The 22,479-nt window shown below is 41.8% G+C and overlaps 1 protein-coding gene across 1 annotated transcript in view; it reads right to left on the bottom strand.

Annotated features, from left to right (window-relative positions):
- Positions 1–22,479, bottom strand: part of LOC130193291 (transmembrane channel-like protein 3) — a 43,657-nt gene that overhangs the window by 2,567 nt on the left and 18,611 nt on the right. The window contains exons 7-21 of the mRNA XM_056413766.1: positions 21,697–21,839; positions 20,924–21,071; positions 20,659–20,702; positions 19,150–19,297; positions 17,635–17,744; positions 17,445–17,523; positions 14,890–15,153; positions 13,348–13,476; positions 11,842–11,909; positions 11,351–11,479; positions 2,871–2,981; positions 1,546–1,671; positions 1,384–1,462; positions 841–880; positions 479–755 (exon numbers count right to left, since the gene is read on the bottom strand). Coding sequence (XP_056269741.1) covers positions 479–755; positions 841–880; positions 1,384–1,462; positions 1,546–1,671; positions 2,871–2,981; positions 11,351–11,479; positions 11,842–11,909; positions 13,348–13,476; positions 14,890–15,153; positions 17,445–17,523; positions 17,635–17,744; positions 19,150–19,297; positions 20,659–20,702; positions 20,924–21,071; positions 21,697–21,839 — 1,895 coding nt within the window. The remainder of the gene's footprint in view (positions 1–478; positions 756–840; positions 881–1,383; positions 1,463–1,545; positions 1,672–2,870; positions 2,982–11,350; positions 11,480–11,841; positions 11,910–13,347; positions 13,477–14,889; positions 15,154–17,444; positions 17,524–17,634; positions 17,745–19,149; positions 19,298–20,658; positions 20,703–20,923; positions 21,072–21,696; positions 21,840–22,479) is intronic.

Here is a 22,479-nt window from a genome sequence, read left to right as displayed (position 1 = left end):
CTTTTTCTCTCCATATAGATAGTATTAACCGGTTTTCAACCAAAGCCTGTTCAAAGTGATTAGTCAAAACTAAACCGACAACAATCGGAGTCTAGAGATTATACATATGAATGTTGTCTTGTTATGGAATGGGTCACCTTTTCTGCATTCTGTATGAATAAACGTATGACCAAAACAACAGCTCTAAAATATACATTAACAGGCTAATTATTTGTAGGGAAAAAAACAAGGCTAAACCCCACCAATGGTTCAATAGACAGCTTTCAAACCAATTAAAAAGAAATGCACTACCAGGAAACAAAGTTAGTTTTAACCAAAAATGTTAGATTGTGAAAGTATCATAAAACTATAAGACATCCCCATTAGCTATATGTTCAATTCTACAATGCAATTAATTAAATTGTATCTATCCATCATATAAGAGTTAGCCTGTTGTTTTCAGACAATTTGATTGGAGAAACCAATATATGTGTCAGACCTGTTAGGTATGTGCTCCGGCCTGTGTTTGGGCAGTATGGTCACTGTTGGACTTCTGACTGCTGATCCAGCCACTCTTCCTCTGTTCAGGTGCGCCCTAGATGCTGATTGGGTGATGGTGCGGATGCTGTTTCCTTGACGAACTGGAGAACTAATGTTTGTAACACTGCCGTTCCGTTGGGGAGATGGAGTGTTAATGGAGGGCTCCTGGCTCGTGATGTCGCTCTCCTGCTGATCCGGCTTTTTGTCAGCTGCAGCTTCTGGAGCCTGTAATCTCGCTAAAATGGAGTAAACGTTTGGGTCACGACACTATAATAAATAATGGAACACACAAAGGACACGTGAAAAAAAATTCCGAGATACCTGCAGCCATCAGGACTTTTTTCTTGTCCTCGGTCCGCTCCTGAAGAGAGTAAAGGAAAATTCCACCTTAAATATTTTCATTATAGCAGGAGAATTACTTTTTACTACAAGCTACTTAAATGTCTTCATTTTGTCTTCAATTTGGCGGTCTCTTTAAACAAAAGCGGTAATGTTGACAAGCACCATAGTCCCTTTCGAAAACCTCTTCTGATTGAAAGACGACCCACTCTAAATCTGAGCCAAAACCGCCGTAATTTCTATCCTAGTCTACCCGACTAGTCCTGGTTCTTGTTCTCCTGTGTTCATTGGTCAATATAACTGGTCATATTCCTGCCTTATTCTCGTTCTGCAAACGTGCTACAATTGAGACGGATGTCGATATTATATTTCTGTCTTACAAAGTATACATGTTGAAAATATATCCAGCATGGTAGCCACTGATATCACTGTATGAATGGAGTGGTTGGAAGATTAGAAAAGGGCTATACAAGTACAGTCCATATACCGTTTACACACACTGCGATTGATTTATCAGAAACTCACAGTCTGGAGCTGCATTCTCAGCTGGCTGTTGGTGAATTTGAGGGATCTGGCAATGGCCTGGAGATAGTATATTAACATGCTGAAACACACAGGGACAAAAGTCAAGATGGCATGTTGATATTATAGGTGTGTGTGTGTGTGTGTGTGTGTGTTTAGTCTTACAACAGCAGCAGCAGTGCTGGTAGCACTACGACAGGGCTGGTGACGTAACTCATCACTTTATTGAACCATAGGGGGAAATCACTGACCACTGTCTCAGAGATGATGTCATATATCTTTTCTTGGCCACTGAAACACACATGTAAGTACTTTTATGGAGTTAACATTTCAAAACTATACAAACACAATAGCTCGATATTAGTAGCAGCTCCTCCTTCAAATGTGGTGACCTCCTCATTTTGCACAAACACAGCAGACTCTAGCAAGTACTTTGGCTCCTTTTCCCCCTTGGCATCCCTGTCATCTGCTGTGCCCCTATACCACCAACTTGTGGGCATAGCCTTGACTGCCGCAACGCTAACAGGGAACCTGCATTCACATCAGCTATATGGCAACATTGTCGGTTAGCATTTTGTGGATCTGACCTTGCTCCACAAAGCATTGATTTGTAAACTGTCATCTGACTATACAGGACTGTCTCAGAAAATTAGAATATTGTGATAAAGTTCTTTATTTTCTGTAATGCAATTAAAAAAACAAAAATGTCATGCATTCTGGATTCATTACAAATCAACTGAAATATTGCAAGCCTTTTATTCTTTTAATATTGCTGATTATGGCTTACAGCTTAAGAAAACTCTAAAATCCTATTTTAATATTTCCTCAGACCAAGTAAAAAAAAAGATTTATAACAGCTGAGTGTTTGTCAAGGCTCAGGAAACCCTTGCAGGTGTTTCGAGTTAATTAGACAATTCAAGTGATTTGTTTAATACCCTACTAGTATACTTTTTCATGATATTCTAATATTTAGAGATAGGATATTTGAGTTTTCTTAAGCTGTAAACCATAATCAGCAATAAATCAGAATAAAAGGCTTGCAATATTTCAGTTGATTTGTAATGAATCCAGAATGCATGACGTTTTTGTTTTTTTAATTGCATTACAGAAAATAAAGAACTTCATCACAATATTCTAATTTTCTGAGACAGTCCTGTATATATCTATATAGCTATATATATATATATATATATATATATATATATATATATATATATAAATAAGCATATGTCAGACTTTCAATTAAAATGTGTAATGTTTCAATGTGTAATTAAGCTACTCTTTGGAAAACACAAAAGATAGTGAAATGTTGTCACAAGGACCATACATATTGTGTTTCCTTTAATAAAAATAAAAAATAAAAAAATATATATAATAATATATATAGGCTATGTTTCTTTTCAAGGATAGGAGGAGGCAAACAAAAGGAAATGTAAATCACAGCAGTTCAACAACACACCTCTTTTGGCACTATAAACTATGTGTGTCACCTGAATGGTCCACAGTGCTGTGAAGGTCTGTATCTCACGATGGCAAAGACGGTGGGCAGCATACACAGAAACAGCATGAAAAGCAGCATAGCCAAGTAGAAATTGTTTGATCTGAGCAAAATAAGCAAAGTAAACACAACATTGGTGTATGAACATTTTCACATTACTATTGTCTTCAGGCCTCTTCTCTACTGTTGCTTTTAGAGCAATCTGTCGAACAATTCAGCAAAATACAACATAAATTAAAGTAATTGTGGGAAAAGTGTACACACTAAACGTAATACTTTGCACTGAGAGCATGAGCTGACATTTTATATCCTTAACCTCAGCTTCACATCACTTTTACACCCATTGGAAATAAAATAGTGTAGGAGCGCGGGAATGAACGATATGGACAACGTCACTTTCTTTGGCTGCACACCTCTGTGGCCGTTTATTTCCTCACACAAAACATTTCACCCGTGACACTGACACCTCGTGACCTTTAAACCCCTCGACGCCACCCCGTTGCCCTGGTTACGCTCCCAGCTCTTAAAGGGACCCGGTCACGTATCCTGCACACCACCCTACTAGTCTTGTGAATTATGTGCTCCCAACAGAGTCCCCTACATACGCCCCCCCAGAATTCACCAAGACTAAAGAAAACAAAAAAACCACACTCATAGTCTCGGGGCCCGAATCAACCGTCCTGCCCGACTCCTTGTTACTGGAGCTGGAATTGGAGGCAGCGTGGCCGTTGCCGGCAGCTTCTGGGCCTTGCAGCGGCGTGGTGGAAATATAGGAGGGCGCCCGCGCCGCGGGGGTTCGGCCAACCTTACCGGCTGGTCTAGGTCGAGCTGTGCTGGTTTAAGGCGATCAACCGACAATTGCTCCACCTTACCGCCAACGTCGACTTTGAAGGTTTTGTCCCCGGCCTCTAGAACGCGAAACGGTCCTTCGTAGGGCGGTTTAAAGGGCCCATGGCGGCCGTCCTGGCGAATGAAGACGTACTCTGCTGTCTTTAGGCTGGACGGGACGTGTGACTGCGGGAGGCCGTGCTGCGACGTGGGCACAGGGGTGAACACTCCGGCCTTTTCCAGGAGAACGGCCCGCTGTTGTGTCGCAGACCACGGGTCTGTGACTTTGGGGATGAACTCCCCAGGAACCCGCAGCGGCTGGCCGTACACCAACTCGGCGGATGAAGCTTGAAGGTCCTCCTTGGGGACTGTTCTGAGCCCCAACATGACCCATGGGAGCCTGTCCACCCAGCCCCCGTCCTTGAGGCTGGCTCGGAGAGCAGCTTTCATTGAGCGATGGAACCGCTCGCACAACCCATTAGCCTGTGGGTGCTAAGCAGTAGTACGGTGGAGCTTCACCCCCAGGCTTTCTGCTACTGCGTTCCAGAGCTCCGACGTGAACTGTGGGCCTCTGTCCGAGGAAACGTCAGCTGGGGCTCCAAACCTGGCGACCCAAGTCCCAATGAACGCTCGAGCCACCTCATCCGATGTCGTTGATGACAGCGGGACGGCCTCTGGCCAACGCGTGGTTCGGTCCACCATGGTGAGGCTGGCACATCCCGCACCCAAGGCTCCGATCGCCATCACCACTGACGCTTCAGATTTTGCAGTGGGCGCCGTGTACGAGTAGTGGATGAAAGGGGCATGGCAGCCACTTGCTTTTTTTAGTCGACAGCTGCGTCCTAATGAGAGAAAGTACAGCACTTTTGATCGGGAGCTCCTTGGCCTGTTTCTTGCCATTCGATATTTCCGGTTCCTGCTAGAGGCTCGACAGTTCACAGCTTTTGTGGATTACAAGCCATTGACATTCGCTTTGCGTAAGACAGCTGAACCATGGTCAGGCCGCCAGCAGCGCTAGCTCTCCTTCATCTCCGAATTCACCACGGATGTTCAACATGTGGCAGGCAAACATAACCTGGTCGCAGACTGTTTATCAGGAGCTATCGTGGGGCCGGTTCATTTGGGACTGGATTATGCTAAAATGGCGGAGGATCAAGTTTCGGACCCAGGCGTGCAGGAATTGAGGACGGCAACAACGGGACTGCAATTGGAGGAGGTTCCATTCGGCGAAAAAGGGACCACGCTCCTCTGCGACGTCTTCACAGGTCAGACACGACCGGTTATTTCCACCGGATGGAGACAGCAAGTGTTTGACACTATTCATGGTCTTTCGCACCCCGGCAAGAAGGCATCGCAGAGGTTGGTGACGGCGAAGTTTGTCTGGCACGGCTTGAAGAAAGATGTGCGAAAATGGGCAGGGACTTGTGTGGTGTGTCAACGTGCCAAGGTTCACCGCCACATAAAAGCCCAATTGTCACAGTTCTTAGTTCCAGAAAGGAGGTTCGAACATGTAAATGTGGATCTGGTGGGACCCCTTCCTCCGTCCCGAGGGTTCACCACGTTGAAAGAACACTTGCTGAAGGCGTTTGGACTAGCGGACACCGAGCGGGCTCGCCGGCTGCTCTCACTGAATGGCCTCGGCGACAGCAAGCCGTCGGAGCTTATGGACAAGATGCTGGCTCTCCTCGGGAGACACCAGCCCGAGTTTTTATTCATGGAACTGTTTCTACAGCAGCTGCCTTTGCAGGTGCGGTCAGCTTTGGCCAATTCCAGGATTAAGGATTGTCGGGAGTTGGCTGAGGAGGCCGCTAAGTTTTTTCTTGCCGGACAACAACACTGCGCGGCCGTGCAGAAGCCGGCGCAAGCTGTATGGCTACCAGCGGAGACAGCGGGTGGACATGCTGACAGACGGACATGGCCCCCCCCTTGAAGCCGCACATTTGGGACACGGAGCGTACAGCTGTGTTTCAGGGGGCAGCATTTCCGCTGGGACTTTGTGACGGCTAAGATTAACATGCCCTTACTTGGTGCGGATTTCCTGTGTGCCTATGGACTGTTGGTAGACGTCAAGGGCCGCCGCCTGATTCATGCTTTGACTTTCTTCTCTTACCCGTGCACACTAGGGGGAGCAGATGCAACCAGGCTGGCTAGCCTCTCAACTGCGGATGAGTTTCTTCGGTTTCTGGCTGAGTTCCCGGACCTCACACTACCCACCTTCTCATCCTCCACGGTCAAACATGAGGTAGAACATTACATCTCGACCACTGGCCCACCGGTACATGCCCGGGCCCGGCGCCTGGACCCGGCAAAGCTCATCATCGCCAAGACAGAGTTTGACAACATGGAGCGCCTGGGCATCATTCGCCGCTCCAACAGCCTGTGGGCGTCACCCCTGCACACTGCACCGAAGCCTGGAGGTGGGTGGCGTCCGTGTGGGGATTATCGCCGGCTCAACGATGCAACGATCCCGGACCGCTACCCAGTTCCGCACATCCAGGATTTTTCTGCCTTGTCCGGTAGCGTGGTGTTTTCTAAGGTCGACCTGGTTCGGGGTTATCATCAAGTGCCCGTTCAACCTCTGGATATTCCCAAGACGGCACTGATCACACCTTTCGGCCTCTTGGCATTTTTGAGGATGCCGTTTGGCCTCAAAAATGCAGCACAGACTTTCCAGCGCCTCATGGACACTGTCAGTGCGTTTACATGATGGTATAATTCGAATCTTGCTTTAGTCGGACTATGCTATCTTTTGGGGGATCTGCTGTTATCCCAATATACATGGCAGTGAGTAATTCAAATCAGTGGCCGAAAGCATGTCATATCCGATACGATAGGCGGCGCTGTTTTCATTACAACTCGTGGTGATACAGCCATTTACGCTTGACCTCTTCACCACCACCAACAACAACATTTCGAGAAAGATGGCGAACAGAGAGCAAGGCGGCTACATCCCTCTACTATTCTTCCATGGTGTTAATAGGAGTACAGCGAATGCAAATGGCGCTATTGGCTGAGTTGATAACGGAGAAAAGACGCCATCGCCGAAGGTACATGGAGAATTTAATTTATCGTCTCTTTCGACTTCCGGGTCACGACATGGGAGGGAGGGAGGGAGGAGGAGGGCGGCGGGATCTCGAGCATGCGCAAAGACGCAAAGTCCAGTTCCGAATCGAATTCACCGTTACATGCCGCGAGAGTCGAATTATCAACTGGATCGGATCGAGCTATCCAGGGGTGTTAATCGGATCGAAGTCGGACCGCACATAGTCCGACAAAGGTGTTTACATGAAACGGATAATTCGATTTCAGTCCGATTAAGCCAATAATTCGATTGCATGTAAACGCACTGAGTGCTTAGGGACCTGCCTTTTTTGTTTGTTTACCTGGACGACATCCTGGTTGCCAGTTCATCGAGGGCAGAGCATATGTCTCACCTGCGGATATTGTTTGCTCGGCTCAACCAACACCGGTTGATCGTCAACCCAGCTAAGTGTCAGTTTGGGTTGACATAACATGTTTTTTTAAACATGTTATATACATCAAATCGTAAAATTTTAATGTTTTTCTTTCAATTACAGCAACGCTTTAAAAGTGTGTAACATTTTTGCTACTTGGAACAAACATACATTAACATATTTTAAAGCCAAAGCAGCTGTACTCACTAGAATCCACACATTGCTAGACAGTAGAAATGACTCCACTTCCTTTAATCCAAGTTTGAATCCATGAAAAGACCTCAAGCTGTTGTTTTTGCAACAATCCTGATCAGCATTTCACCTGCCACAATAACCTATACTGTTATCTGTGGTCAACTTGATGTAGGAGGCTACACATTTAAACAGGTGGTGGCACACTATGTGCTCAAGTGACCACTTAAGCAATACCAATGGAAAGTCAATTAGGATCCTTTGGCGATGTGGTTGGAATCAAAGGTTGGGGTCCAAGTGGACATATGGGTCAAACACAGGACTTTCACTAAGGAAACCTGTATTTGTGTCCCAGTGTAACCAAAAGTCAGTCTTTACTTACTCTAAATGAGTTAAAGTTATCTCACAAACATACTAATTTGAACTCAATTTATGATGATGTCTTTCCTTAACTAAACGCTAAATTGTTTCAGTGGTGGAAATATGTAATTTGAACATAATGCACTGTTAAGAGGTCGTGAGATTACGACTTTTTAATTGGACGGAACCAAATTAGCTGTCTCCCAATGCTTCCAATCTTCATGCTAAGCTTGATTAATTACGTCCTCACTCCAGCTCTGTGTTTAACTCACAAAAGTTTCGCGAAATACATATTTTTGCTGTTCATTTTAAACATTTTCTGAAATATGCCTCTCTAAATACTTACAAAACTATCCCTGTGTATGAAAACCTGTTCCTGTTTGTTTTGACGTGCATGACGACAAAACTCATTGTTTACACAGTAATATACTGCCATTATAGGTTTGATTTTTTTTTTTTTGCCACTGTATTCAGCTTTGATTATACATTAGCACCTGTGGAGAACAACTAACCAACATTATTACATTACATTACATGTCATTTCGCAGACGCTTTTATCCAAAGCGACTTACGTCTTCCATTGTCGTTTCTGTATTTCTTGTTTGAGGCCAGAAACACAAGACTACTTCAATGATTCTAGAACTAAATCCATATTATCGCCTACAGACATGTTGTCAGTAGAGTGTTCCCAGCACTCCACAGTAAAACGCACAGTTAGTACCACACCTTATTTACTATCAACGTGTCAATAACAGTCTCTCTCACATCCAGCACAACCGCATCTAATAGCTCAAATTAAATGTTCACTCACACACTGTATGTCGGACTGTGTGTTTGTGTGTGTGTTTTTTGTGTGTTGGTGTGTATGTGTGTAGCCTGCTTGGATTTTCCACCACATCTGGCGGGGACTGATAAGGACTGCAGGAGGCCATGACAGCCTTGTGTGGGCTGAGTGCCTTAGGCCTGTGTGGTGTGTGTGTGTGAATGTGTGCATGTGTGTGTGTTTGTTTGTGTGTGAGTACTACACAATGATTTGCCAGCACCCCGAGCTGGAAAATAAAACAATTAGTGATAATAAATAATGAGAAAAGTGTGCTGATCAGTGTGTGAAATTCCACAAAGGGTCCCGTCTCCAAACTCCGCCTTGTAGCAGAATATGCATCATACACTCGCCTCTCTCTCTGACCTAACGCACACACTCAAACAAGTAGTGCAAGGTCATCCTTCAGACAATCAGCCCATGTCGATGTGTCCTTGGGCAAGACCACAAAACGGCTCCCGCAGGCTGTTCCTGCAGTGTGTGAATGGGTATTAATAAGTAGATAGTCCTGATGGCACCTTGCATGGTAGCTCCTGTTATTGGTTTAAGAATGACACTTGAGTATTAATTCGCACTCCTGTAAAATTGAAAGCTGTTCTTGAGCCATTTGGAGTACATGCATGGTTTTGGTCTCTTTAGAAAGATAACACTCTGAGGTTTTTCATAATCACTGTAAGTGCTACGGAAATTGAGTAATATAATTTTTAACACACAATGCTCCCCAGAGAAGGAAGTGTAGGATTTTGAACGCGGCCCATAGGCTGGTTACTCCCCATTCAGCACCAGTATATAAAAAACACCGGTTGTCATGGCCTCACTCCCTTTGGGCCCCTGTGGTGGCTCATGGTGTTGCTCTCCTGAAGGTTTCTTCCCTTTTTTCTCCAGTGAAAGGTTTGTGTTTTGTTTTTTGAGGAGTTTTTCATGAACCAATGTGAGGTCCTGGGACAGGGATGTCGTATGTGTACATATTGTACACATACGACATATTTAACATGAGTTTCAGACATTCCTTTATTGTTCTGCCATCAGACTACTTACCCTATATGTAGTCACAATCTTAATTTAAGGAAATCTGGTCCTTGTGTAAAATGGTCAATGGATTTGTACTTATATATTGCCTTTCTAGTCTTAAACAACTCAAAGCCCTGTTACTACATCATTCACCCATTCACACCAATTCATACATTGAAGCAGGGGCCACAATGCAAATGCAACCTGCCCATCAGAATTAAATAAATTCAAATGTAAATGCCAATTTTACATAAGCCATTTAGGGTACAGTGTCTTGCCCAAGGATTTATCGACATGAACTAGAGGAGCCAGTGTTCAAACTTGCCAAGCCAATTGGAAGACGACTCATTCTATCTCTGAACCACAGTTGGCCCTGTCACTTCCAGCAAGCCACACCATTCCCACTCCAGTCTCTACACTTAGCCCTTTGCCTTTGAAGCAATGAATCCTTCTTTTGATCTTCAACTCCTGAGTCTGTATTGCAAAAAACATACGGTTATGAGTATAAGTTATAGTGTTCCAAGAAAAAAGTCACTATCCCAAAATCTGAGATCAATTTCCCAATGATGAAATGAAACCCATAACTTGAGGTCATCTACATCCCTGTTGTGGAGCTGAAACAAATGTTCTCCCCTGTTTACAATGATAGTGTGTAAAGAGACATGTGATATTTCATTGAATGTGTTGTAACACTGTACTCTGTTCATCTGTTCACATGACACATATTTCTTCTGTTCATCCGGGAAGAGGGATCCTCCTCTGTTGCTCTCCTGAAGGTTTCGTCTAGAAATAATTCAATGAGGAATGCAGGACACAGACAAAATAGACACAGAAATAATAGACACAAACATTATAAAGACCGCCATAATAAACAGAGAAATAATAGACAAAGCCATAATAAACACAGGCAAAATAAACACAGACACAAAAGACACAGACATAATAGAAATAGACGTAATACATACTTACATAATAGACAGACATAATAAAAAGGCATCATAAAAATAAATAACAGACAGGCATAATAAATCATGTAAATTAATTCTGTTATGGCTATTTAAAAGGTGCTCAATATATAAACATAATGCCTTCACACGGCTTAACGGGGAGACGGCTTAGCTGGTGGCTAGAAGCTAGCAATGCTAAAAGTGCTAACAATGTTGACAAAGCAGTGTTTATCTGAGGGGGAACTGCCTCCATCAGGGAGGGAACATCATGTCAGTTGTTGCAGGTCAATTCAGGGCGCAAAGAGACTGTGGCAGCGGGGGGTGTTTATGCTCGGCTGCAGAGTGGGTGGAGCGGGGGTGTGGTTCAGAGAACAGTGTCTAAATGGCCACAGCTGGTGGCTGTTTGGTAATCAGTCCAGTTTAGGCCAATCTTTGTGTGTGTGTGCATCTGTCCCCATAAAGATGTTGTAGGGACTGAGGAGCGAGAGTGGAGAGCAGAGGCACAGTCTGCAATGACAATAAATGATATTACCAAATATCCTTCTTCTTATGCCTATCCTTCGGTGCTTGGGGAAGAAACCCAATGGTGACAGCCACGAACCTGTCACAGAGACCTTTAACCTGCTGCCAGGGCCAACAGTTGAATCACTGTTATACTGCTTGACTTCAGTTCCATCACCAATGACTATATTATCCTAGCTAAGAGGCTCCGTTCTGTAAACAAATGGGAATTAGTTTGAAGTGGTTGTTCTCAGAAAATCACTTGTTGACAGTTTCCCCATTAGTTAAGGTGTGTGTGTGTGTGTGTGTGTGTGTGTGTGTGTGTGTAGTTGTGTGTGTGTGTGTGTGTGTGTCAGACCTGGAGGCTCGAAACACCTGCTGATGGGGGACATTACAGGTGAGGACGGCCCAGCTCCTCAGATACATAAGACCAATCAGTTTCATCACGTTGAAGGCTGGAAGACAGGGAGAAAAGAACGCTCCCATCCTGGAGGAAAGAAGGAGGCAAGTCAATAATACACATAGACACTGGGGTCACACCTCATATAACACACATTACATCCTGTGGCTCATAGTTTCGCTTCATTATGTTCATTGCTGCAAGGCGACATTTCTGAAATGAGTTGATGAAATACAGAGGAGCCAGACACAGGGGTGTAATGGAGAGATCATTGAGCCACATTCCTTTAAACAGGGTCATGGAGACGGGTCAGCACCGGCCAGACTATTACCTCTGAATTACATCTACTATTACACACACAATGATGGCCAAGGTGATGTAGTGGAATTAAAGAGATATATCGATATTTCCTTTTCTTTTAAATAATTTAGATGAATTTTCAGACTTACCAGATCATCCCTTGGTTATAAATCAGATGCAAAACATTCTCTGCTATTTTGAATTCTCCATATTCAGGCTGAGAAAAGACAGAAAAATCATTGTGTTTTTTAAATTTTCTGTTCACCATATGGTAACAGTTTTAATTTAATGTTTGAAACTTAAAACTTGTCTGGAAAGCTGGGTCAAAACATGTGCACGTTGGCTGTAAAAGGGGTCTTTTTGCAAGTAGAGGTCCCCAGTATCATCCTCTGTGGAGTACCATCCCCTAGTGTAGGCAACGTAATTTCTCTCTTTACCAGCTCTTTTATTATGTATGGAACACCTCTTTATTTCTACCCTGATCACACATTGTTTGCAACTGTATTATTTATATTTTCGAACAGTTACCTTATCAAGTCATTTTGTTGCAAATACAAGTTATTCCCTGTGAAGAGAGAAGTTTATTTAAAAAAGTAAAACATAATTGATGTGCATGTGTCTGAACTCTCTCCAGCTAAATACAGTAGCCATTTTGACATGGTGAACACTTAACCCTTGTGTTGCCTTCGGGTCAATTTGACCCGATTCAATGTTTCACCCTCCTGTCGCCTTCGGGTCAATATGACCCGATTCAATGTTTAACCCTCCTGTTACCTTTATATTTACTAACATATTTTACCCTTGAGGTCAATATGACCCCAGCTATTTAAATCTCCAGAAAATTATTAGAATTAATATTGTTTTCCAAGTTTAAGTGTGAGGTACTTTATGTTTGTTTGTTGACTCCCGAAAGAACACCGACATTAAACATTGAATCGGGTCAAATTGACCCGAAGGCGACAGGAGGGTTAATATTGTTAATCATAGCACTGTTCTATTTAGTTCTCTTGTATGCCAGAAAAAATAGTTTAAAGTACTAGTTGTGTGTCTATGAATCTGTCAATAGCTTAAAACCAAACTACATCCCTGATGTCTATATCATGTGAACCTTCTCAGCCTCTCGGGTCATCAGAGGGTCCATGTTAAACATGAAGAAGCAGTTCCTGTGCACCTCAGAGCTGGAGCAAACATCCGGATAGTATTAGACTTGCACCGACTTTAACCACCTTTAAACCCAGGTTAGAAAGTGTATGTTCTGCACTGCTTATGAATTAAGACGAAATGTTCATTATTTGCCCTCTTGATATTTTTGGGGATTGTACTTGTTCACTTATGGTAGAGAGGGTGAGCAGATCAATACCTCTCTCTTATCTGTCCATAAAATATGAGGCGACAGACAGAAACGGGTTGGCTTAGAAACAAGGGAACAGGCTTGGTTCAAAGGTAACTACATTTGCCAACCAACTCCTCTAGAGCTCATTTTGATAGCTCAGTCCATAGAAAAAGTAAAACAATTACAATTCTGGAGTTATGTGCTGGACTATTTGTTGGCTACAAGTAGTAATGTCATACCAGAAGTCTTCACTGGTTGTCACCAATTAGTCAAAGCATTTAAAGTTGTATTACACAAAAACTCAAAATTGTGTACAACTTACAAACTTGCTTTCTAAATCCCAGCAGCAGCAGTCACTCAGGTAGCGAACCACCAAACCTCTGATGAAGTCAATGAGCAGGATGCTGGCCACCGTGAAGATCATGTCAATGATGGACAGCTTCAGCATCTCCTGGAGACACACCATACACACATCGTGTAAATAAATATATATATTACATATACATATATATATATATATATATAATATGTGCAGTTCAATAGATTTTCCACCACTCAACCAGGCTAAAACTTGCTCAGTAGTATTGTCTTTTGCTGTTTGTTTAAGCACAGCCATGACTTGCATGGGAGATGTTATAAAAACACAAAGAGTATAAAATAATACTAGAATAATAGAAGCAATTAAAGTAGGAGTAAAATAAATGAATAAATAATCTAATAAAAATAATTTATAATACATTCCAATGATGTAGCCAGTGAATATCAGAGCATTTACTTATTCCTTTGTGCACAGGTCATTGTTTAGAGCAGGGGTCAGGAACCTTTTTGACTGGGAGAGCCATAAAAGCCAAATATATTTCATTGAGAGCCATATAGTATTTTTAACGGATAATAAATTAAATATGTCTTGCTTTTAATGCGACTTCTGGTGCTGCATGATGCTACGGGCATCGGATCTCTGCGGCGCGTGAGACGGCGAGTGTTACCGCGACACGTAGAGACAGAAATAACATGCTGTTGTGTAGATACGATCAATAACAGACATTTAATTTAATAAAAGAACAAAGACGTCTTTAAGAAAAGGACCTGACATTACTTCTGCTGTAATCTGCCGCGATAGAGAAAATTACAGGGGGCGGGCAGAGATTTTTTTTTTTTTTCAACTCAAAATTGTCTGCGAGCCATATGCCGTCACCGGAAGAGCCATAGGTTCCCGACCCCTGGTTTACAGTCTGACACTTAATATAAGGGTCTGGAGTTTAGAGATGACATGTACAACCGGATTGTTTAACAAGTAGCCAATTAGTTAACTATTAAAAAGATAAATTGTGGGAGGTGGGATCCCAGATTGCATTTTGCCCACCACAAATGGTGTCTTGTTGATTCTGTATTCCAAGTTAGATATCTGTTCATAGAGATTGCATACCAGCTATGCCAATGAAATTATCTTCCACCTCAGCGCTACGTTGTGTTCACTGTTAATTAGCACACTTTTGTATTTTGTATTGTCATTGAGAGCTACAGTATATTTTGTGCCAGTATTTTATATCTCTAATTCAAACCAATGTATTGCCCATGAAGATATTTATTCACATTCAATGTTTGAAAACCATGTTAAGTGTAAGCGAATACCTTCAGATCAATTAAATTAAATTAAGTGTGTATTGCCCAAAATCACAAATTACAAATTTGCCTCAATCTGTACACATCTGTACATATCTGTACATATACTAGATAACTAGTAAACTTTTGACATTAGAATTGTGCAACTTCCCTAACAGTTCTCTTTTGACTTCCAGTTGTAGAAAGGAAGAAAGATGCCGTATAAATAAGAGAGTAGTGTATAGCAATCAGAAGAGATTACCTGTCCAACGTAGGTCTCCCAGCATGGGTCCTGCTGAGAGCGGGTGTTCTTCTCAAACAGAGATGTCTGGTTGGAGAAGGTCCCTGGGCTGCTTGTGCTGGTGTTCCTAACATTCAGCATGGTGGCAATGGTTGCTATGGTACTGTTGCGAAGCTCAGAGACAGAGATCTCAGAAACCAGGGTGGAGAGGCTGTCTACCTCAGGCTGAGAGATGGTGGCCAGGAAGGAGCTGGAGTCAGACCAGTTACCTGGAATCACTTGGACCTGGAAGAGAAAAATAGTAGGATCCATTACCAGCTAGATGCTATTTCACACTAATATGGGCAACTGTGAGATAGCTATTTAGTGGTGTGAAAGTACTAACTTACTTAACTTCGTAATAACTTACACCCAGGAGACAGTAGTTCATGTCCTGTGTGAAACCAATTCTTCTTTTACATTAGATTTGTTAGGTAACGTACATAAATACCTAACATGCATACATAATTTAGGTAACAAACATACATATTCCAACCCAAACCAAAATGTTTTTCTTGTGTTGCCTAAATCTAACCAAGTAAACCTAAAACTAGGTAAACGTCCCCTGAAATGCACCTTACACGCATGTCCAATGGGCGATAGAGGGATCCTTAAAGCGCATAGTGACCAAGCATCACTTTTTGACAAGTTAGCCCAAAGATAACATTGTGTAAATAAGACACGTTTGCAGTGCTTACATTCTGCATACTGTGCTAAGCTTATATGACCTGATTCTAGCTCATCAGATTTAGATCAATCTTTTTCTTATTTCACTCTCAGAAAAAAAAATGTAAATATGCATATTTCTCAAAATGTCTTGTCTATCAGATTATATCTATTCTGAAATAAAACTGATTCTGTTTGGCTAACAGCGCTGTCCATCGAATATTTTACTCACGAGCCCCCGACTGAATGCTGCTGTTTTGGATTTTTACTCGTAGAACAAGAGGGTCGCCTCCACGCGCCTACGGGTTGCGGGGAATAAGGCTCTGACTGTTGTTTCTGTTTATGCGTCAAACAGCAGTTCTGAGTATCCGGCCTTCTTTGAGTCGGTGGGAGGGTTCCTGGAAAGGGCGCCGTCTGCCGACTTCATAATTCTCCTTGGAAACTTGAAAGCAAATGTGGGCAATGACGGAGAAACCTGGCGGGGGGTCATTGGGAGGAACGGCTTGCCCGATCTGAACCCAAGTATTGTTTTGTTATTGGACGTCTGTGCTAGCCACGGTTTGTCCATAACGAACACCATGTTCGAATATAAGGTGGCTCATAAGTGTACCGAGTAAGAGAACACCTTAGGCCGGAGATAAATGATCGATTTTATAATCGTCTGATCTGCGGCCGTATGTCTTGGACACTCAGGTGAAGAGAGGAGCGGAAATGTCAACTGATCACCACCTGGTGGTGAGTTGGATCAGATGGCGGGGGAGTCGGCTATAAAGACCTGGCAAGCCCAAACGTGTAGTGCGGGTGAACTGGGAACGTCTGATGGAGGACCCTGTCTGGGAGGTCTTCAACTTCCACCTCCGGATGAACTTCTTACACATCCCGAGGGAGGTTGGGGACATGGATTCTGAGTGGACCATGTTCAAAGCCTCTATTGGGGACGAGGCCGATAGGAGCTGTGGTCGGAAGGTCATCGGTGCCTGTCGGGTTGGCCCAGGGGTCTCCTGAAGCAGCTGACAGGCCAGAAGGGCTGCAGCTTCAGGGGTCGCAGATGCTTTAACCCTTGTGTTGCCTTCGGGTCAATTTGACCCGATTCAATGTTTCACCCTCCTATAGCCTTCGGGTCAATATGACCCGATTCAATGTTTAACCCTCCTGTTACCTTTATATTTACTAACATATTTTACCCTTGAGGTCAATATGACCCCAGCTATTAAAATCTCCAGAAAATTATTAGAATTAATATTGTTTTCCAAGTTTAAGTGTGAGGTACTTTATGTTTGTTTGTTGACTCCCGAAAGAACACCGACATTAAACATTGAATCGGGTCAAATTGACCCGAAGGCGACAGGAGGGTTAAATATTGAATCGGGTCAAAATGACCCGAAGGCAACACAAGGGTTAAACTCGGGAATGGGAGGAGTTCGCGGTGGCCATGGAGAAGGACTTTCGGTTGAAAACAGTGCACATGGACTGGCAGAACATTTATAACCTTTTATCACAGACTACGGAGCATGCAGTTGTGGTGAATTTTTCCCTTGCAAGCAATAAACAAAGATGAAGACAACTCTGATTCCAAAGGGGTTTTATCCATTTTCATTATTTTTGTTCAAGTTTGGCTTCCTTTCCTCATAACATAAGAACTTTTCCATTGCACGTATCATAAGCAGGCGTAAATGTTATTGTAGCCCAGGTTCTACTGTTTAATTTGGTGTGCAACACCATTATATTCGTTGGGGATTAGTACATTGTTTATTCCGGTTTATGCCAAGCCGATTCCCAGACTCCCTATTTAGTGGGCTCTCGGTCTTAAAATAAATGATGCCTATGAATATAGGAAAATGCTTTAGATGTTCGATATTTTCTATACTCACAGCAGAGCTCATACTGTTGACCTTATCAAGGAGGGCGATAATGAGGCTGTAGAGATTTCCCAGGTACAAAACAAGCACTCTGTAAACACATACACATATATAACCAATGTTAGTGTGTTGTATGACCTGATATGATGTGCCATATGTAATTAGTGCTGCATTCAGCAGCAGTAATGTAGTGATGGAGTACCTGGCCAACTGGAAACGCAGCGAAGTTCGTGGGTGATACATCTCGAGTTGAGACACCAGCTCAAAGGCAGACGGAGCAATCATGGTGATAAGAGAAACCACCACACTAACCTGGAGAGTGTAAAAACATGAAAGCCACTGACATGGAGACTGTATTATATTTCGATAGCAATATCTCTACAGATAACTAATCTGTGAGGCTGAATTTAGGAGAGAATATCCAATATTTATAATATTTTTATTTGGTTGAATGGATATTTCACTTCATGTAATTATCATAACACTTTATTTAAATGAAACAGAATACATTATAATACCATTAAGTATAAAACAATTAAAAAACAAATCCAAATTATTTAAAACTTAATGGCAATAACACTTTGTTAGCCAGAGTCATTTTTATCCAAATGAGAGTTGATGAGTTTACCTCATACTCTTCCTCTCTTTTCGATACGTTTGACATCATCGTCAAGAACTCATCAGACTTACAGCGTAAACATCTGATTCACCATGTGGCTTTACATTTGGCAAACTCTTGAAGACTTTAATGCTGAGACCAACCCCTCCTTCTGCTACCTGCAGTACCTGCTAAGTAGTGAATTCTTCACATTTGTGTTAACTCTACTCTTCATATTCTGTTTTCTTGAGCACAAATCTAAAGAAGCCAACAAGCAACTGATGAAATAAAATGAAAACCATACACATCCTAATGTGCTGGTCGCATTTAGCTCTCAACGTCTGAGAATGTGTTGTGTTTCTATAGTATCATATTCTACGACCAACTAAGTCATTTCAATGGTATGGTCCATGGAACACATTTGAGGCTTTGTTGAGACTAAATATTCAATGATTAAACTGAATATAAATAATCAATAAATCACAAACAAGAATGTTCGTTAGTTCAAACGTTTCTCTAAATTTGAACTTGTATTGCCATATTAAGTATACATTTAAACATCAGGTGATTAAATGAGACTTATCAGAAGTGGATTTGTTGCCATCATGGTTACAATGCAAGACTTATAACTATATATTTTCATGCAGAGCTGAACACTGATCTGCAATAGCCCTGAAAGTTGAATTAAAATTATGTACAAAGACTTGCTGTCCTTGAAAATTTTTTAGAACAGTAAGTGCTTGCTCTTCATTTCAGCCACAAGAGGCTGAAGAGCACTGCCCACTTCTAAATAGGACTCAAAGCATTCATGTTTTCTTCCAGGTGAGCTTTCATTTACATAACCGTGTGTTTAGACTAGAGGGATTGGAGAATTTATCACAGCAATAAAAATTGCAATTGCATCAGACTTGGAGCAGCATTTATTTCTCACTTTTGCCTCTCAGGACTTCCATTCTGATGTGACAAACTGACCATGGATTCATTTGGCTGATAGAACAGCAGCCTCTCTGAAGGAAATGACATTGATGAGCCCTACTGGATCAGTCTGGGTTCTCCACTTTCATTGATTCCTTGTAATGTTGAATAATCGAATCAAACTAATGATGTCTATTCTGCTACCTCATTCTTCTCCCAAAGTGTCAGCTCCGGCTTCTCCTGCTCTAGCTTCTGAGAACGCTCCACCACAAAGTAGATGATGTAGATGCTGCCAGCCAGAGACAGGAGCACCAGGATGTTGGCTAAGATACGCAGACTGATGAGGACTGCCCTGAAGAAACACACGAATACACAGAAATACATTTGATGGCTAGAAGAGCTCAGGTTTCATGTCCCAAAATTCTGGAACGTTATATATATATGTATATACATATATATATAACAAAAATAATAGAGAAACACTTGTCTGCCTGTTTCTCTGTCTCTCTGTCTGTCTGTCTGTTGGTCTGTTGGTCTGTCTGCCGGACTCTGTCTATCTTTCTGTCTGTATGTCTCTATGTCTGCCTGTCTGTCTACCTGTCTCTCTGTATGTCTGTTTCTCTGTCTGTATGTCTGTCTGTCTGTTGGTCTGTCTGCCAGACTCTGTCTATCTTTCTGTATGTCTGTCTGTCTCTCTGTCTGTCTATTGGTCTGTTGTTCTGTCTGCCAGACTCTGTCTATCTTTTTGTCTGTCTGTCTGTCTCTCTGTTTCTCTTTCTGTCTGTTTGTTGTTGCCTTTAATTGAAACAGATTCAAAGATATCAATCAATTTCCTCATCTCACTTGTGCATTTTATTTATTTAACTGCATTGATACTTCTATTTCTTGTTTTTTGACTGTTTTTTATGTTTTCTTAATTCTTTTAAAATCTTCTTTTCTTTTGCATTATGTTTTGATGCTTTCAATGGTTTTATGTGAAGCACTTTGAATTGCCTGTGGTTAACGTGTGCTATACAAATAAACTTGCCTTGCCTTGATAAACACACACACGTTCCCTTTACAAACACTCTTTTTCACTTCTCTCAAGTAAAAACGAGTAAATAGCTAACTAAAAGCAGAAGTGTTTTCAGCCTACTAAGCTTAAATATTAACATAATTCAATATTTTTTTAGATCTAAACATCACAAAAAACTAAAGCTTCTGGACTAGGTCGTTACCTTTCCTAACAGTAAAGTCTGCTCCTGTTTTTTTTTCCTGTATTGTTTCTGATTGTGAATAGCCGGGACATGGGTGTGTGATGGAACGATGTCATTTCAGGTGTGTTCCTGAGGACCAGAAGAAGCTCAGTGTTCAGTGTGAAGTTGTTTGTATAAGCAATTCTCCAGAATGTTGTAAGCCACAAAAGCAGAGAGACAGAATTCGGCTTGTTCTGATCGGGCATGTTTTCAACCTCCACTGCACTAATCATTTTCTTAAAACATAGGTTACAAATGACTTTTTACAATTGTTTGTCAGATTGAAGGATGACAACTAATGTGATAGCTGGTAGGTAGAGAGGGACATACTAATAGGAAGGAGGAAATTCTAAGATGTTGTGTCTCTCCAGTCATGTCCTTTTTGTGATTTGCTGTCTCTTCTTATAATGAAATGAATGGATTGAATACAGAAGAAGAAGAAGAAGAAGAAGAAGAAGAAGAAGAAGCAGACACCTACAGACTGGTATCCTTCTTCTTTTCCTGCTCTTCAACGATGGCTTCCTGTGCAGAGAAACATTTTATAATATGTTGTGATGACCCCTGCTGATATTATTTTAAGGGTAAATTTAAGTCACAATGTTTTCATAGTGTTCTGTGCACGAGAAATGTTGTGAAATAAATCAATAGAAATACAAGAAGGGGTTGTCATTGTTTTGGGCGGATGTGATTGTAACTGGATATGTACAATCTGAGTGTGCAGTGTGTCCAAGTGTGCCTCTGACCCTGATGTTGTTGACAATGGCCGCTCCTTTGCTCTCTGCAGCCTCAGGGTTTCCTATTAGGTAATCCCAAGCACAGAAAACTCTCCAGCAGAACGTGAAGTTCTCATCAGAGGCGCTGGCCAGGCTCATACGAGAGTTCTTGGCCATTCTGCAGGAGTTTATCCAGAGCATGTTATCCAACCATACAATATATTATCAACACTATAATTTGTTGGGTGCTGATGCTAGTCAGGTGATCAGTCGAATGCATGACAAAATATGAATGTAAAATAATGCTGAATATGAAGTCATGCTCTAAAATTGAAAAACAATAAATTATTGTATGAAGATAGGAAGACAACTCCAAGGATGAACAGGTTTTACCAATGATACCGCAGCAAATTAACCTATTTCAACACAAACCACAACCTTTTCCTCATCATTAGTTGTGTTGCCTATACAGGTTTGATTGATTGTGTTTTTAAGCATTCGTAGGAGAACAAACTGAAAATAATATAAATAATTTTTCATAAGATATGAATTGGGACAAGCTAACACAGAGCCAGTTAGGAACATGCTAGTTCTAGATAGTCAAGAGATGGTTTCAGAGTCTCCAGCTGTTCGGCAAAAGCCTGCACTGTAGAGATGGCTTGCTGTTGGTGAACAGCACATATTTGCATGATTAGTATGAATTTGCTCCTCAACTTTGAAACTTTAAATGCTGACCAGGCCATTTTTATCATCAAATCATTATTGTTTTAGTATTAAGTCAGGATGAGTAAAATAATGATTACTTTCTTAAAACGATGATGAAACTGTAGGCAAAGACAGCCATTCCAACCATGAAGTAGGCGAGGGGCAACCGGTAGCCTGCACTGCCAATTTTCCTCAGCCTGCCATAGTAACCATAGAATAACACAGAGTACTGCAGATAGCCCTGTGGAGATCAAACACACACACACACCACACACACCACACAAACACACATGTTGATCACAAAACAATAAGATGGAAAAGCACATCTAAATCTAAAGTATACAACTTCATCTGGAGTATGAAGTCAATGCAGCCGAGAAGCATTAGAAGTTCGGGAAACAGAGAATCATTAGAAATCACCATGAATGCTAAATCTGTCTGACGGATCTCGTCCGATGCATATGTAGTGTTATTGCTTGAAGCAAAAGTAATAATTAATTAATTGAAAAATATGTAATAGTTCATAAGAACCAATTCATTAGAATAAAAAACTGATGATACTCATATATATATATATATATATCTTTTCTGGTCTCAAAGCTCTTTAACACTACATTACATCATTCACCCATTCACACCCATACATACACTAATGATGGGAGGAGCCAGCAAGCAAGGTGCCACCTGCCCATTAGGAGTAACTTACATTCATTGTTGTTTTTAGTTTATACTCTAGGTTGAAATGCACTTATTGTAAGTCGCTTTGGATAAAAGCGTCTGCTAAATGACATGTAATGTAACATGTAATAATTCATAAAACATTCATACATTATAGGCACAGCTCTGGGAGCAATTTGGGGTTAAGTGTCTTGCCCAACAAC

Source organism: Pseudoliparis swirei, chromosome 4 (genome assembly GCF_029220125.1).
Source record: "Pseudoliparis swirei isolate HS2019 ecotype Mariana Trench chromosome 4, NWPU_hadal_v1, whole genome shotgun sequence".
Lineage (NCBI taxonomy): Eukaryota > Metazoa > Chordata > Actinopteri > Perciformes > Liparidae > Pseudoliparis > Pseudoliparis swirei.
Note: the sequence above shows the minus strand (reverse complement) of the source record. Positions and strands in the feature narration are given on the sequence as shown.